Source organism: Zootoca vivipara, chromosome 14, assembly GCF_965207765.1.
Source record: "Zootoca vivipara chromosome 14, rZooViv2.hap1.1, whole genome shotgun sequence".
Taxonomy (NCBI): domain Eukaryota; kingdom Metazoa; phylum Chordata; class Lepidosauria; order Squamata; family Lacertidae; genus Zootoca; species Zootoca vivipara.
The window spans coordinates 37,998,526-38,016,177 of NC_142597.1; the positions used below are offsets into that span (position 1 = coordinate 37,998,526).

General features: G+C 46.3%; 1 protein-coding gene across 5 annotated transcripts; it reads left to right on the forward strand.

Moving 5' to 3' along the window:
• The first annotated feature begins 6,469 nt into the window (after positions 1-6,469).
• LYRM9 (LYR motif containing 9) lies at positions 6,470-13,269 on the forward strand. 5 transcript variants are annotated; one of them, XM_035139575.3, is made up of 4 exons: positions 6,470-6,535; positions 10,585-10,730; positions 12,156-12,248; positions 12,736-13,269. In XM_035139575.3, exons 2-4 carry the CDS (start codon positions 10,605-10,607, stop codon positions 12,751-12,753), a joined length of 237 nt encoding a protein of 78 aa, XP_034995466.1. In that variant the 5' UTR covers positions 6,470-6,535; positions 10,585-10,604; the 3' UTR covers positions 12,754-13,269. The 5 variants fall into 5 exon arrangements, with proteins under 5 accessions (XP_034995466.1, XP_034995469.1, XP_088513822.1 ...); XM_035139578.3 differs by having other exon boundaries at positions 6,484-6,535; positions 10,588-10,730; XM_088657696.1 differs by lacking the exon at positions 6,470-6,535 and adding an exon at positions 8,997-9,161.
• The last annotated feature ends 4,383 nt before the right edge of the window (positions 13,270-17,652 follow it).

A 17,652-nucleotide genomic window follows, 5' to 3' on the forward strand; every position in this document is an offset into this window, starting at 1 on the left:
TCTGTGATTCTGGGACTATCCCTGGAGAATCGGGACACTCAGAGGGTATGAGAGGGCGACAATGTGGTCACATTTGGGAGGTATTGCAGAACTGTTAATAACGCTGAATGATGTGTAGATGGTCCAGTATAAATCCAGCACAAAGGCATGATTATTGTGTTGGTTACATCTGGCAGACTACATACCCTCCAACATTTCTCTGATGAAAATAGGGATGTCCTGTTTAATAATGATAATGATAATTTTTAGATCTCACCCGTCTGACTGGGTTGCCCCAGCCACTCTGGGCGGCTTCCAACATATATAAAACATTAAACATTAAAAAACATTAAACTTTTTTTTTTAAACCTTCTCTATACAGGGCTGCCTTCAGATGTCCTCTAAAGCTTGTAAGTAACTTATCTCTGTAGCTGGAGCGGGGAGTGTCACATAACACCATACCCTCCAACATTTCTACGATGGAAATAGGGATGAGACTATACCTGCAAACACCCCCAGACCCTCCAACTGCCCCTATTTTCCAGGGACAGTCCCAGATTTACAGAAGTCGTCCCAGTTTCTGATTTGATCCCAGAATGTTCCGCTTTTCCTTATGATGTCCCTATTTTCATTGGAGAAATGTTGAGGGGTATGGAGTTATCCGACCCCCGAGCCGTCTGAAGGCAGCCCTGTATAGGGAAGGTTTTTCAATGTTTAATGTTTTATTATGTTTTTACATATGTTGGAAGCTGCCCAGAGTGGCTGGGGCAACCCAGTCGGATGGGCGGGGAATACGGTAAATAGTAAAATTATGATGGTGAAATGGGACATCCCTATTTTCACCAGAGAAATGTTGGAGGGTATGACACCGGTTTGGAGGGGCCCTTGCTTTTTTAATGCAGCTCAACAGTGAATAGAAAACTAGAAAACCCAGCCCAGCCAATAGATCAGATTTCAACAACAACAACAACAACCCAGCCTTGCTTTTGGCTGCAGATCCGGCACCTAAAATTTTGCATTGAGTGAAGTCTGAAGAGCTCAGCATCTAGAGGAATTTGAGTGGCAACCGAAGCCCTCTTCAGTGAGAGTGTTGAAAGCGTTTCAGATGAAACTGTGAAATGGGGTGGGTGGGTGGGATTTTTTTGGCTGCAAAACAGGCGCAGCTGGAGGAGAGGAATGAATCCCAAGAGCATCTGATAGCTGAGGTGTTGAGCGGTGTCATCTCTCCCTCGCGTTGCCTGCGCTTGGGCCTGAATCGGCCAATTGACAAACTCAAGCGTGCGGAGATTAATTGGGCAAGGCTTTCCCTGGCGCCCCTGCCCGAGCCTCCCTTATCAGGGTCGCACACTGCGATGGAACGCAGAAAAAGCCTTGCAATAGCCAGAGCTTGGCTCCCTTCATGCTTGCCTCTTTAAAGAAAAGAATCAGGAGCTCTTTATCTAAATGCAAATGTGATCTGAGCTCTCTGATGAGGGCATCATTATACAGTCATCTATTCCACAAGCTGCGCAATTAGCCGATTTCTTTCTTTCTTAAAAAAATAATAAAGAAAACCTCTTGAGTCTACTGAGCTTTGCTTAGGAAGTTCTTTGGCGCTGTGCGAATGCTATTTAAGTCGGAGCGAGGAAACTTGTGTCACTAGAACATGGCATGCAGGCAGATTATTCCCCCCCACCCCGCCCCGTGACTCCCTATTGTTAGGAGACCTTGGTAGCCTGACTTCTGTCGCCTAGGCTCCGGTAGCCTCTAGGGTAGATTACTGCAATGTGCTACACATGGGGCTGCCGTTGAAGACAGTTTGGAACCTGCAGGTGGTACAGAATTCATATACCCGGTTGCTCACCGGGGCAAGACAGCCTGAGCACATAACACAAATTCTGGCCCATCCACACTGGCTGATAATTAGTTTCTGGGCCCAATTCAAAATACTGGTTTTGACCTATGGCGTAGGAAGCTGCTCAGGCACCCGGAGCGGCAAACATGACGCACACCTGGGGGGCGGGGCGTCACTATGTAGCGTGCATGCGCAGCGTCGCTACGTACGACGCATCTGTCAATACATAGTGACGCAGCAGGCGCGTGCTACGTAGCGGGGTGCTGGCGCCGCCTCTCGTGCTGCCCCCCAAGGCGGAGCTGGGAGGGGCGAGCAAACACGGCAGGTGGGCAGGAGGGGATGCTTCTCCCCGCCAGCCTCCAGCCTCCCTTGGCACGGCGGCTGGCTTGCTCGCTCGCTCACCTGCTCGGCCGGCACGTGCTTTGCTTCTTCCTTCCTGCTGGGTGGAGTCGTGGGGGCCAGGTGGCGGGGCACGGCTTGAGAGTTGCGGGGGCCGGGCGGCGGGGCTCAGCTTGGGAGTCGCGGGGGGGGCCCCCGTCAAGTTTCACCCCCCTCCAGGGTAGCTACGCCCCTGCTATAAAGCTCAGGATCTGAATATCTCAAGGACTGCCTATCCCCACATGAACCAACCTGGACCCTGTGTTCTTCATCCGAGTTGGACCCACCTGGGTCCAAGATTTATAGAAGCCGTCCCGGTTTCTGATTTAATCCCGGAATGTCCTGCTTTTCCTCAGGACATCCCTATTTTCATCGGAGAAATGTTGGACGGTATGCCATCCACACACAACCTTATACAGTATCGGGGTGTTTTGCTCCATTAGAAAGAAAGGAAGAAGCAGAAATGTCCTTAATTTTTAGAATATGCCGTTCTTAATCACAAATTCATGTGAATTAATCATTGGCGAGTCTGTGTTGATCATTACCCTGCTTGGTTTATATTAACAGGAGCCGTGGAGTTCTCTGTTAACAGCACAAGCTGCCGCTAGACCCAAGTGGGCCTTTCAAAAATTGTTTTTTTATTGCATTTATGCCTTCATCTATTTCTCCAAGGAGCTCAAGGAGGCATATGTAGTTTGCACCCAGGGCTGGATTTAGGTTTGATGAGGCCCTAAGCTACTGAAGGTAATTGGGTCCTTTATATTACAGGTAGGTAGCCGTGTTGGTCTGAGTCGAAGCAAAATAAGAAAATTCCTTCAGTAGCACCTTAAAGACCAACTAAGTTTATATTTTGGTATGAGCTTTCGTGTGCATGCACACTTCTTCTTCTTTCGTGTGCATGCACACTTCTTCTTATTTTGGGTCCTTTATATGTCCAGCTGTCCTTTGTCAACAACAAATTGTCGCTGTTTTTTTGTGTTGAATATATGCTATATGGTAATTTATGGACCCATTACTTACATAATAGGAGCCTACACAACACAAAACACTGTTGCTCTATGTAGGTTTTATTTTATTTGTTTTTTATCTTACCATATATTTTGGAAATGTACATCCAGTTTTTTTCCTTTAAATTTTTTTTTTGGGGGGAAGACCCAAGAAAGTGGGCCCCTAAGCTATAGCTTGTTTAGCTGATATGTAAATCCAGCACTGTTTTCACCCTCCCCATTTAATCCCCACAACAACCCTATGAGGTAGGCTGAGAGGCCCAAGGCTCATGGCCGAGTGAATATTCGAACCCTGGTCTCTCCCAGATCATAGCCTGACACTCTACTGGCTCTCGGTAGAGCATGGCACCAACAGAAGACCCCAACGTGACAGTAGAGAAGGACTGAGGGCCATGGCTCAAGCTTAGATCACAGGGACCCATGTTCAATCCTTGGCATCTAAATGGATCTCAGAAGAAGGACTGGAAGAAGCTGTCACTCAGTCAGGGCAGATGACGGTGGTCCAGATGGAGCAATGGGATGCATTTGGAATCAAAGAATGACACAGTTGGAAGGGAACCTGAGAGTCATGTTGTGCAATGCAGGAATCTTGACACACAGTTCCCCATCCAATTTGAAACCATGCCAGATGCTGCTTAGCTTTGCAAATGCGCTAGCAGTTTTATCACATTTTATTGCATTTCTATAGTGCTTAATACAGGCATCCCCAAACTTCGGCCCTCCAGATGTTTTGGACAACAATTCCCATCTTCCCCGACCATTGGTCCTGTTAGCTAGGGATCATGGGAGTTGTAGGCCAAAACATCTGGAGGGCCACAGTTTGCGGATGCCTGGCTTAATATTTCAAAATTATCAAAGCGCTGCAGTGTCTGAAAAACAGCCGCAAACCCATTTAACATTCAAACGAAAATACAGTACACAACCCAAAAAGAATCGGGACAGCAATATGAAAACCACATCAAAGCATATGAAAACATTTGTTGCATAAAAGCCGATGAAAGTGAAATTCATGAAACAGCACCCAGTCCTATGGCTTAGGGAAAGCCTGGGCATAAAAAAATGTAAGCTTCTACTAAATGTCAGAAGCAACTTAGGTTTGTTGCTTCACGTACCACAGAGGGGAAGGCACCCCCTAGTAGAGGAGCAACAGCAGAAAATGCCCGTTTTTGGGCCACCAATCTAAGAAAAAAGTGCTCTGCTCCACTGCACTGCAATATTTTGTTGCTGGTCCCCAAATTTAAGTGTTGGCAAACACTTACCTTGTAGAGCAGAGCTTTCCAAACTGTGCCCATGACACATGAGCATGTCTGTGTGTCCCACAAACGCTCCCCACATAATCCTCCCATCCATGGCTGAAAATGGGTTAGTTTAACCCAGGCACCCCCAAACTCAGCCCTCCAGCTGTTTTAGGACTGGAGGGCCGAGTTGGGGGATGCCTGGTTCAACTACTGGTTTGCTAAGAAAGCTGAATTACTGTGTCATGATATGATGCATGTCTAAAAAGTGTGTCATCATCAACATGAAAAGTTTGGAAAGCTCTGTTGTAGAGAAAGGGGAAATAAGAACGCCCAATTCATGCATACAGTCTTCTAATACGTGGAATCATAGAATTGTAGGGTTGGAAGGGACCCTGAGGGTCATCCAGTCCAATCCCCTGCAACGGGGGAATTCCTGCAACGCAGGAATCTTTTGCCCAATGTGGGGCTTGACGTAATCACCCTGAAATTAAGAGTCTCATGCTCTACTGCCTGAGCTATCCCAATAGAATCCCATATTAGAATTCCATATTTTGCCCATCACTGAGGCAACACATCTCGTCTCCCCCCCCTCCCCAATCACATCTAGGATTAAAGCATGAGTTGCTATTTCGCAGGTCCCTTTTCTATGGCATTGCAGGCAGATATCCAACAGACAAAGCTTTACTGGAAAAACTACACCTGTTGGATTACCGCTTATCACACAGCCTTGGTGTGGCAGCAAGACAGCACGGCGTTTTCCTGCAGAAACTGCTGTCAAGAGAAGACCTCAGTCTTGCTCGCCAGAGGGCGCCCTTTCACTGCCTGAAGCACGCCTGCGTCAATCTCCCCCGTCGCTGGTTATGTACTACAGAGATAGAAAAAGCTTAGAGCCACGCGCGGACTGAAATTCGTGTTTGCAGTGAGTTTTTTCATCCAATATTTAGGTGTGATTGAGGCGAAGCTTTTCGTTGCATGGAGTAAGGATGATCATTCTCTGGCACAGTGTGTTAACAGCATGGGAGCGGTCCCTTCTTTTGCAACTGTTAGGGACAGGAACCCACCCACAACAAAAAACATAGCAGGAAACAGATGGTTTTGTTTTGCTTAACCCCCTTCTATGTGTACCTATTTCTCTTTTGTTTCTTTCTTTAACGAATGTGAAATAAATTTGTTTAGTCGTGTCCGACTCTTCGTGACCCCATGCACCGTAGCACGCCAGGCACTCCTGTCTTTCCCAGGGAGTCTTCTCTTCTCATGAGGTGGCCAAAGTATTGGAGCCTCAGCTTCAGGATCTGTCCTTCCAGTGAACACTCGGGGCTGATTTCCTTCAGAGTGGATAGGTTTGATCTTCTTGCAGTCCATACAAAAAGCAAAGTTTTATTTTGCAGAATGATATTCATAGCAATAATTTTTCCATACAAAACAAGGCCCATCGGAAAGAATATTGTTGTTTTTGCTGTTAATAATAATAATAATAATAGCAGAGACATCACCTTGCCGACAAAGGTCCGTATAGTTAAAGCTATGGTTTTCCCAGTGGTGATGTATGGAAGTGAGAGCTGGACCATAAAGAAGGCTGATCGCCGAAGAATTGATGCTTTTGAATTGTGGTGCTGGGTCTTGAGAGTCCCATGGATCAAACCTCTCCACTCTCCTTTCTAATAGATCTCCTTTCTAATAGATCCTCTCCTTTCTAATAGATCTACAATCCTCAGCATCCTTGGCAAACTACAATTCCCGGATTCTTTGCGGGTTTTGTGCTTGGAATGTGTGTTGAATGAGATTTACATATATGCTGCGGATCTAGGAGAAGATAAATAATCCCACTTCCCTAGAATTAATCCACACTGAACTCAGTGAGATTTACTCCTGAGTAAACGTGTGCTGAGGGGTCACGAAGAGTCGGACACGAGTAAACGACTAAACAACAAACGTGTGCTGAGTAGGGGCGGCTTCCAATGAGAACCCGGAAGCTTCGTATCCAGCAAATAGGATGTGACCCTATATTACTTTTTATCTCTACGTTGTCCGGAGAACCGACGGCAGATGTGTCCTGGAAAAAGGGACTGCGCATGCGCCAGGAGGAGGTCAGCTTCTTGGTAAGGGAGCTTTTGCGATGGGGAATGTGCATACAGTATATGCGTGTGACGGGAGCTGGGGTGCTTCGTGCACAGGGGTCCGTTGGAGACTGTATACTAGGGAAGGCCTGTAAAACAGATTGGGAGGTGAAGGGGAGGGCGGAATGCAATGCAAAGGTTGCAGACCCCAGAATGCAAGAGGGGGGTCCCTAACGTGGTGCAAAGCGGCAGAGGCAGCCCCCAAGTTAAGGCAATGGGGGCTGAGTGCGTTTCTACCCCTCTCTTACTCCAAAGAGCTTGCAAGCGCACAAGAACCCTGTGAGGTACAGGTGAAACTCGGAAAATTAGAATATCGTCGAAAAGTGCATTTATTCCAGTAATGCAACTTACTATTATTATTTTTCTTTTAATTTTTACAAATGCTTTCTTTTGGAAATTCCACAGTAATAAAACAAATAGTTACAATAATACAAAAATAAAAATAAACATCGCTATTACATTTCATTAATTACATTTCATTTATGATTGACCCGCCTAATGACAATTAATTACAATTACAACAAATAAAGGCTTGACATATCTTGCTTTGCATGTCATGCATCAATCTCATATATTGGTTCCACCTTTTAAGTTGCATTACTGAAATAAATGCACTTTTCGACGATACTCTAATTTTCCAAGTTTCACCTGAACTTGCAAGCGCACAACAAGCCTGTGACGTAGGCTAGTCCAAGACGGTGGGAGCAAGAGAGGTCAGCCCGTTAGCTTCATGGCCTTGCAGGGATCTGAATTCGTGTCTCCCAGGCTAATGCTCTTAAACCACTGAGCGATGCTGGAGGCAGGGGTGGGGGTTGCAAATCTGACATGTGTGGGTGTCTCTGGTGGGTGGGTGCAATACAGGTGCCTCGGTGGGGTGGGGGGAGAGGCTACGGGTATGTGTGGAAACACACCTTTGGACTTGCGGTTCCAAGGTATGAAAATAGCACGCCAAATTTAACCTCAGGCAGCACAGACCATGGGAGGCAGATTGCTCATGGAAGCGCACAGAATTGCACCAAGGTGCAGTAAACAACCATCGTGGAATGTGAGCATGTGCAAGCCTGTGGCACGGTGCGCTCACTGCGTCCAATGTTCCTCCTTCATGCTTTCCTGATTTATTGGCGGAGCGACTCGTAAACAAAACTGCTTTCACTAATGTATTAATTTTTAGGTGGCAATCCGAGCAGTAAATTTAAAGCTTTGATTGGTGCTTTTTAGGTGACAGTAAGCCCTTCCAAGTCCTGGCAGATATGTGTGTTTGATTTCTACTGGTGGGAGAGAGAGAGAGCAGAAGCTGATACGTCTCAGGATTTACGCTAGCCTATTTGCAGGACATCTTGAATTTCAGAATTATTGTTTTCCAGGATTCATGTACATTTAGATTTGGAAGGTGTTTTGCAGGCTGTCTTGTCCAACAGGCATCTTCCTCCTCCATATCATCAGAGTTGTCCTGGTAGAACTCAGCAAGGACAAAACAAATGGGCTTTGCCTGTCATTTAGCTGGCTCTGCTTGTCATTGACTCTGGCGCCACCTACTGTTCGGCTCCTTCCCTTCCACCCTACCAGTCTCAATGGGCACCAGCTGCCAGGCAGCTGCAGTTGTTTAAACCAGGCATCCCCAAACTGCGGCCCTCCAGATGTTTTGGCCTACAACTCCCATGATCCCTAGCTAACAGGACCAATGGTCAGGGATGATGGGAATTGTAGTCCAAAACATCTGGAGGGCCGAAGTTTGGGGATGCCTGGTTTAAACTGTTCTTGTGCTGCCGGACATTTCAATGATCATTTTATACTGCTTTTAATAATTTTATAAGCATGCTTTTGTATTGTTGTACACCACCCTGATGATTTATGGGAGGGTAGTATGCAAATAGTTTTATTAAATAAAATAAATATAAATATAAATATAAATAAAACAGCTTTTAATCAATCAGTTATACATAATGTAACACAGGCATCCCCAAACTGCGGCCCTCCAGATGTTTTGGCCTACAACTCCCATGATCCCTAGCTAACAGGACCAGTTGTCAGGGATGATGGGAATTGTCGTCCAAAACATCTGGAGCGCCGAAGTTTGGGGATGCCTGATGTAACACATCTTATAAATTGATAAATAGGTATACATAAACGAGGAGTCACCTTCACCTTTCAATTAGAGATGCATGAATAATATCTCTTATACCATAATAAATACCACAATTGTATTTTGAATTAAAGACAATATTTACTTACAGAACACTATACTTATGTTCAGAACATTATAATCCAAGAATTTATTTCCGATATCAAGCTTAAATTTTTACTGTACTCAATCAAATTTTCTCATTTTAGCACAAAGCTATGGTGCCTCTGTTCCAACCCGCTCCAAAAAATTCCCCAGTGTAGTGAGTCAGTTTAGCCACTGCTGTGAAATCTCAAAAGCTTTCTATCCATTCATTCATAGGTGGTGTAGTAGTCAATCTCTACATTTTTGCAAAACATTTCCTATCAGCAGCCAAAGACACCATTTCTTTTTGCTCTCATATATTGCTGACCCTTCTGAAATGAACCATATCCGAAGCGCTCTTTACTAGGGAGCAAGGCCTCTGCAACTCAGTGGGACTTAAAGGTAAAGAGAACAACAATTACCAGACCTTTAGAAGGCATCTCAAGGCAGCCCTGTTTAGGGAAGCTTTTAATGTTTGATGGATTTCTGTATTTTAATGTTTGATGGATTTCTGTATTTTACAATTTCTGTTTTGTTGGAAGCCGCCCAGAGTGGCTGGGGGAACCCGGCCAGATGGGCGGGGTATAAATAATAAATTATTATTATTATTATTATTATTATTATTATTATAAAGGGACCCCTGACCATTAGAATCATAGAGTTGGAAGAGACCACAAGGGCCATCCTTACTGTCAGGAAGTTCTTCCAAATGTTTAGGTGGAATCTTCTTTCTTGTAGCTTGAATCCATTGCTCCGTGTCCGCTTCTCTGGAGCAGCAGAAAACAACCTTTCTCCCTCCTCTATATGACATCCTTTTGTATATTTGAACATGGCTATCATATCACCCCTTAACCTACTCTTCTCCAGGCTAAACATGCCCAGCTCCCTAAGCCGTTCCTCATAAGGCATCGTTTCCAGGCCTTTGACTGTTTTGGTTGCCCTCTTCTAGACACGTTCCAGCTTGTCAGTATCCTTCTTGAAGTGTGGTGCCCAGAACTGGACACAGTACTCCAGGTGAGGTCTGACCAGAGCAGAATACAGTGGTACTATTACTTCCCTTGATCTAGATGCTATACTCCTATTGATGCAGCCCAGAATTGCATTGGCTTTTTTAGCTGCTGCATCACACTGTTGACTCATGTCAAGTTTGTGGTCTACCAAGACTCCTAGATCCTTTTCACATGTACTGCGACTGTTAGGTCCAGTCGTGACCGACTCTGGGGTTGTGGTGCTCATCTCGCGTTATTGGCCGAGGGAACCGGCGTACAGCTTCCAGGTCATGTGGCCAGCATGACACAGTCAAAAGTCCTTGAATTTGTGGCTGTTTCTCATGAATATGAAAATGTATTATTAATAATAATTATTATGTATGTATGTATACTGGCTGAGTTTTCCCAGCCACTCTGGGCGGCTCCCAACAGAATATTTAAAAAAACCAAACACTAAAAACTTCCCTCAACAGGGCTGCCTTCATATGTCTTCTAAAAGTCAGATAGTTGTTTATTTCCTTGACTTCTGAGGGGAGGGCATTCCACAGGGCAGGTGCTGCTACCAAGAAGACCCTCTGCCTGGTTCTCTGTAGCTTCCCTTCTCGCAGGGAGGGAACCGCCAAAAGACCCTCCTCGGCGCTGGACCTCAGTGCCCGGGCTGAACAATGGGGGTGGAGACACTCCTTCAGGTATTCCGGGCCGAGGCTAATGAATGAGTAAATTGCAGGCTGAATGACAACTGTTTTAGCTGTCGCTTCAGGGATGCAAACCTTGACGTTGGGATCACTTGTGCAATCTGACTAATACTTCTGCAATTCTGTCGCGCTTTCTTTGAGGAGTTGATCGATCGCAGGCGATGGCTCCCCTCCCGGGAGCAGAGCTGGTGAAGAGCCCTCTGCAGCTCTACCGATACCTGCTGCGTTGCTGCAAGTTGTTGCCAGGGAAGAACGTCCGGGAGCACTACAAGCACACAATCCGGCAGGTAAGGAGGAAGACTTAGACCTAGGATCATAGAATCGTAGAGTTGAACGGGGCCGCGAGGCTCATCTAGTCCAATGCCCTTTCTTTCTTTCTTTCGCTCAATGTGGGGCTCGAACCCTTGACCCAGAGGTTAAGCATCTCATGCTGTACTGACTGAGCTATCCCCGCAAGTCTCCTCGGGACACTGAATGCTGGGAGCTTGCTTTATACCAAGTCTAGCTCAGTATCACATCAGCTCTCCGGGATTTCAGGCCGGGAACACACCCAACCATAGGTGCCAACTCCCAGATTGAAAAATCCGGGATCGGCACCGGAAGTCACGCTGCGGCCATTTTGGAACTGGGCAGAGCAGCACTGGAAGTTGCTTCTATGCACGCTCTGCCCATTTCCAAAATGGCCGCAGCGCCGGAAGTTGCGCTGCGGCCATTTTGGAACTGGGCAGAGCAGCACCAGAAGTCACTTCTACGCATGCTCTGCCCATTTCCAAAATGGCCGCAGCATCAGAAATCGCTTCTGCATATGTCCAGAGACTCCAAACATGTGCAGAAGGAGCCTCCCCAGGCCGGTAAGAATCCGGGGTATTTACAGGTTTTTTTAAAAATCCGGGCTGCCAGCGGGAAACGGCTGGAAAAACGGGGGTTTCCCGGGGAATACGGGAGACTTGGCAGCTATGCGCCCAACCTGATTGTCCTGTCACCTAGATGTAAAGTCAGGGCTGTCGTCCTACTGAGAGTAGACCCCTTGAAAATCTTAGAGAGGACTAACTTGGGTCCCTTAGTTCCAGCGGGTCTCTTCCTAGTTGGATGCAACTCCAAGGCTCTAGTCCTCATGCCTCGAGATAAAGGACTGGATTAAATAAGAACCTAGGAAACGGTCAGCAGAAAAAGGGAGAAGTGTGTCTCAGAGGGGTTGGAAAAGATGGATGTTCGATATGATGTTAGCCTGACACGTTTTGCCTTGCATGAGCCTCCTTCAAGGGCTTATCTCACTGATTTCTTTATAAACTTTGGGTGGCCTTTGTGCAGCTTGTGGAGAAATTTGCAAGATTGGATGCTTCCTGTGTGCATAGACTGAGTTAGACTGTTGGTCCACGTAGTTTGGAATTTGTAACCTAAACCTTGGCTGAGAGCAGTTAGAAGGCCATTGGAGAGAGCTGCCATTGGGGAAACAGAGGAGGCTGCTATAAACAGAGTCAGACTCTTTGTCTCTCAAGCTCAGTATTGCCAACACTGGCTGGCAGCATCTCTCCCATAAGGGTACTTTGGATAAGGAGCATTCCTGGCCCTACCGGGGATTGAGCTAGGGACAAAGATCATTAGGCCTGAACTGGGCGTTAAGAGATACTTATTTTCTAGCAAATGCGCTCTGGAGTACTCTATTGTCCTTAACCGAACGGGCCGCTCTTCCCCTGCAAATCATTTTGCAGAGTTTCCAAGTCCATGCTGATGAAGACAACCCGGAGCGGATCCGGCAGATCATCAAGAGGTCCATTGAAGATGCTGACTGGGTGATGGAAAAAGTGAGTATTCTGTGCAATTTCCTGGTTCTGTGAAGAGGGACTGGTTGCCAATCTACAGTCCGGGAATTGTAGCTCTCTGAGAGGAACACAACTCTCGGGCACCCTTAAAACTACAGCTCCCATAATTCTTTGGGGGCAAGCCACAGCTGCCTGAAGGTGGCTTCTGCCTGGATTCAAAGGAGGACCTGCAACCAAAGACTTACAATAGGGGTGTGTGTGTGTGTGTATGTATGTGTTCAGGATGCCAGCCAGCCAGCTTTGCCCTTTTCCAGCACGCTCCATTCCGGACTCCATTCTCTTTCCATTGAGGAGAGACAATGCAAGCCAAAGTCACTCCTAGCCACAGAGGACAATTGGTCCCATGAGGACAAAGATGTATCCGGCAGCACGCACTGGCTCCTTCAGGGGGGCTGCCACCACATCCAACACTTGCCTGCATCCCAGAAGTTTTGCTTATTTCCTGCCTGTTTCCCTCTTTCCCTTTTAGTATAAGAAACAAAAGTAGGCCGGAAAGGGTTAGACGGAGAGAAGACGCCTCGTTTCTTGAATCAGTTTTGGCTGAGAGGACCAGAGTGGATCAGCCGCCCTCGTCTTTTCTCCGGTTGCAAAATGTATGATGGCAAACTCTACCTCGGCCTCCCTGGGTTGAGCTTTTCAAAGCTCTTTGCTTTCAGTGATCATCCATTGGCATAGACAAGCAGGATGCTGTCGCGATGGACCAGATTTTGGTTTCAGACTTAAATGCCGAATTCCCTTGACAATGGAGTCAAGGCTTTTCGCTGAAATATTGGGAATGCTCGGATCTCGAAAAAGGAGTCGTTTGAGATCTCGGGTTGGCAAGGTGTGTCCACAGGATTCTGCTTAGGGCTGAATAACGAACGTCGCTGTGTTTTGCTGGAATTCAGATCAACGAGACGTCCTTGGATTGGAGACTGCTGCTTGCTTTGAAATCTTCATTAAAAACAAGTGCATGGTAGCCACACTTCTGCTTAAAGCTAATAAATCAGGTGCCGTTCACACACCGAGGAGTTAAGGATCACTTTGCTGATTTGAATTAAAACACCCACAGGCTGTACAAAATGACAATGTACAGTGGTACCTCGACATCCGAATGACTCGACTGCCGAAGGTTTCGACTTCCGAAGTCGGTAAACCCGGAAACGCGCGCGCGCCCTCCGCGCATGCGCAGAAGTGCAAAATCGTGCTTCGCGCATGCGCAGAACGGGCACTTCGACAACCAAAGGCTTCGACTTACGAAGAGTGCCGCAGAACGGATCGTCTTTGTAAGTCGAGGTACCACTGTATGCGCCATTTGTAATTCAGTTTTAAGAAAGTGTGCCAGATTACATTGCATGAGATTGTGGTTTTTTGGTAGCCCAAAGGCAAGGAATTCATATTTACTTTAAAATGATATGCCTTGCTTTTCATTTCATCTGTGCCTCAAAGTGCCCTACAAAGATCTAAAACGTTGAAGAATAAAATGTGGGAACCCCAAGGGTCATCTAGTCCAACCCCCCCCCCCCCGCAATGCCAGAATCACAGCTAAAGAATCCCTGTTTAAAAACAGAGTCCACTACCTTCCTTAATCCTTTTTTGGGCTGGGAGGTTTGTCTCCTAAGTTGTTTTTAGAAGTAAGGGTGGGGTTTTTTTGTGACTCTGCAAACCACAAAATTCCCCTGAACATGTTCCCCAGTGACTCCTATTTCCGTCGGCACTCACCCCCCAAGTTTGCTGTTAGAGGGAGTGATTTATTTCTTTTTTTACTCCAGTTTCCCACAAAATATTCAGGGTGGTTAAATAGGGTGGCTAAATCAGTAGCAGTCCATACGATTGTGTGCTGATCGATATTCTTTCGGTATTCTTTTGATATTTGTAGATCAAAGTTCCCAATTACCGGCCCTCCAGATGTTTTGGACTACAATTCCCATCTTCCCCAACCACTGGTCCTGCTAGCTAGGGATCATGGGAGTTGTAGGCCAAAACATCTGGAGGGCCGCAGGTTTGACATGCCTGCTAAAGAGTGTGCAGCCATTTCTGGTCACATACTCAAGTGTAGACCCATTGAAGTGAATGGGCATGGCTACCTTACCATTAATTTCAGCAGATCTACTTTGAGTGAAACTTGGTTGGATATAAGCCTAATGGGTTTTTTCCAATCTCATGCGACTTCAGGAGTCTGGAGCATTGCATATCCACCCCAATAACAGGTGGATTTAAGGGAATGCGAGCAGTTTGCACAATCCGAGAAGGCTTGATAGGGGATGCTGCAACAGCGACAATCAACAGAAGGCAAGGGGCCGCGGAGGGCTGAATTTTGCAGGACACTGCTGGAATTTTAAAGCCCAGGGTCCGCCACTGCCAAGTGTCCTGTGCATTAAACAATAGTCTTTTGTTCTAGTTGAAGATGCTTTCATCTGCCTGCAGAGGGCATCTTGGCATCTTCTGTTTGGCATCTTCTTCTGATTTCTGATGCCTTTTTTAAAAAAAGTTTGCTTCTTTGACTGGAAGAGGTTACAGAGTAGCCTCTGCAACCAGAAGCCAAATTTAATCTCATGGATAATGAACACCACAGCAAAAGAACCGGCGGTCGACCATTTCCACCTCGTTTGTGATTTACCGGGGCGGCATCTATCTTTAATAGCAATGTCTACGTTTTTGTGTTAATGGTTGGTTGAATCACTGCTACAATAACACACGAATGTTTCGTTGGTTTATAGCAGATTAGGGACTCGGCAACCCCAGGGAGAGTACAAATGAATGAATCCAAGCAATCCTAAATTGCTCTAAGTGTATCGTACGTACTGAATAATGAGCTGTCGTCTTAAGTCGACACAATCCCTTGGGGCATTGGCTGCTGCCCCAGTAATCTGGCAGATTCGTCCTACTCCTCCGTTGTCCCTGCTCAATTGAATTAGGCGGCTTAGGTAGGACTCGCCATGCTCTCCCTACCCAAGGGGGGAAGTGTGGGCTGGATTAAAACTCGGCACCTGCGTAGATTCTGCGAGCTGAGCGGAAAGCTTGTTGATTATTCTCAAATGTCAAATGCTGACACCCTCAATGTTTGCTTGTATCGTGCAAGGAAAGGGGAAGATGGTTGCGCAAGGCGATGGATGTGTCAGAGGTCACAGGTGAGGTCACGGATGTGTCAGAGGTCACGGGTGAGGTCACAGAGGTATCCTAACAGGAGCGGTTGGCCCCAGCTTCTATGGAAAGTCTCACACAAAGGGTTTTTTAGCCACAACCTGCAGATCTTGAACGTGACCAGGAGAAACAGAAGGGAGGCAATTGGCAGGTGAATGATGGAACCGCCTTCCAGGGGCAAAATTCAAATTATGGGATTGGCATGTGAATTCGGACCACCCCAAAAGACAGTTTTTGAGTCTGCACGGTTGGGTCAACCACACAGCCCAGCCAGGTGGCTGTTCTCTACCTTCACTGGCAATTGACGTGTGGCAAAATTCTCTTTGCCTCTTGATCGACTGATATTTATCCCACCCTTATCAATACCATTGCTCCCTTCTCTCAGCGAACACAGGTGGAGGGTGCCTGATGTTTGCAGAAGGACAATATAGATCACTTCCAGGAGTACTAAGCCACTGAGTCTTCCAGGTTCCTCTTTTTAATCTACAATAAATAAATAAATATTGGGGATACTTTTCTGTCGCACAGCATCAAAGCTTAGGGATGGAGGGATGTTTGGGTTCAATTTGCCTTGAAAGGCAAACCCACCTGATTCGTAGTTTCCGCAAACCCGAAACGCAGCCATCCTTTGAAAATGACACTTCTTTGAGTTTTGCTCTGCGGTTCTCTGGCCAGGTAATGTGTTCAAACTTTTTTGACATCTGGCAACCCTACCCTAGACCAAGCTCTGGGTCATGGACACCAGGAAAACCACTGAAAAATAGAAGAGCTCAGCACCTTCTGAGGTCACCCATCCCACTGTTGAACCAGCTCTTACCATCAGAAAGTTCTTCCTAACATTTAGTCGGAATCTCCTTCCTTGTCGCTTGAGTCCATTGTTCCATCTTCCCAAAGTTGGATGGGGTGGCTTGTGTTTCGATGTTTATTTTGAAAAACCAATAAAATATATTTTTAAAACGAAAATAAATGCCAATTAGGGATTTTTGGGTGAAAATGGGAATCCTCCCCCGCCCCGGTTCATAGCACCACAAAAACTGATGCCCTTTTTGTGACACCAGCTGTTGGGCCTCCACAGCCCTTGGCTAATTTGGCTGCTGGGTTTTCTATTGGCTGGGAGCGTTTAGCAGCCCGAAAATGTTTTCGTTTGCAGGTGAATGCAAAAACAAGAACATTCCTCAATGGCGCATCAAACACTTGGTTCAAGATGCACATAACAGATGCGTCCGTCGTTCGTGGCACCTTTTTCTGCACTCATTATCAGCCAACCTTTCAGCTTTCTTATTATTGCATTACATTCCCCCCACCTCCGGTATCTTACCTGCCCATCGCACAAGATTTTTAATGAAGCTGTGTTAACTGATGTGCACCTGAGTCATCAAAAGCTCCCGTAAGCTGGCATTTTATCAAATGGGGTGGGGTGGGTTGGACAACCCAAAAAGCAACCTCCAAAAGCATGGACATACCAATTCTTTCACTCTTCTTGCACTTGGGAAAAACACAGCCTTATTTTTCTCGGTTAACTGTTTTTGTTTCAGGTTCCACCCCTACGAGATGTCAGAGGGCTAAGGCGGGGGGGGGGGGGAGAGACTTGGTATTGTGAACCATCTTTAAAGATGAGGATTGCTTTTAGTAGCCGCTTGACAACTTATTGCTCAAAATTTAAACAAAACAAAACTTTTGGAATGTTTACAATTGTCACAGTGGAAACAGAAAGTTTGGACGATAGCACTTCTGGAAAAATTGACCAAGGGAGTTGAAGCATTAGCTGGGAAAAAAGTATCATAGAGTTGGAAGAGACCACGAGGGCCATCCAGTCCAACCCCCTGCCAAGCAGGAAACACCATCAAAGCATTCTTGACATATGCCTGTCAAGCCTCTGCTTAAAGACCTCCAAAGAAGGAGACTCCACCACACTCCTTGGTAGCAAATTCCACTGCCGAACAGCTCTTACTGTCAGGAAGTTTTTCCTAATGTTTAGGTGGAATCTTCTTTCTTGTAGTTTGAATCCATTGCTCCGTGTCTGCTTCTCTGGAGCAGCAGAAAACAACCTTTCTCCCTCCTCTATATGACATCCTTTTATATATTTGAACATGGCTATCATATCACCCCTTAACCTTCTCTTCTCCAGGCTAAACATACCCAGCTCCCAAAGCCGTTCCTCATAAGGCATCGTTTCCAGGCCTTTGACCGTTTTGGTTGCCCTCTTCTGGACACGTTCCAGCTTGTCAGTATCCTTCTTGAACTGCAGTGCCCAGAACAGGAC

Bases quoted from the DNA above. Each gene is read 5' to 3' on its own strand.
- LYRM9 (XM_035139575.3), top strand. From the start codon at position 10,605: ATGGCTCCCCTCCCGGGAGCAGAGCTGGTGAAGAGCCCTCTGCAGCTC. The intron at 10,731-12,155 runs GTAAGGAGGAAG...ATCATTTTGCAG, and splicing joins ACAAGCACACAATCCGGCAG to AGTTTCCAAGTCCATGCTGA.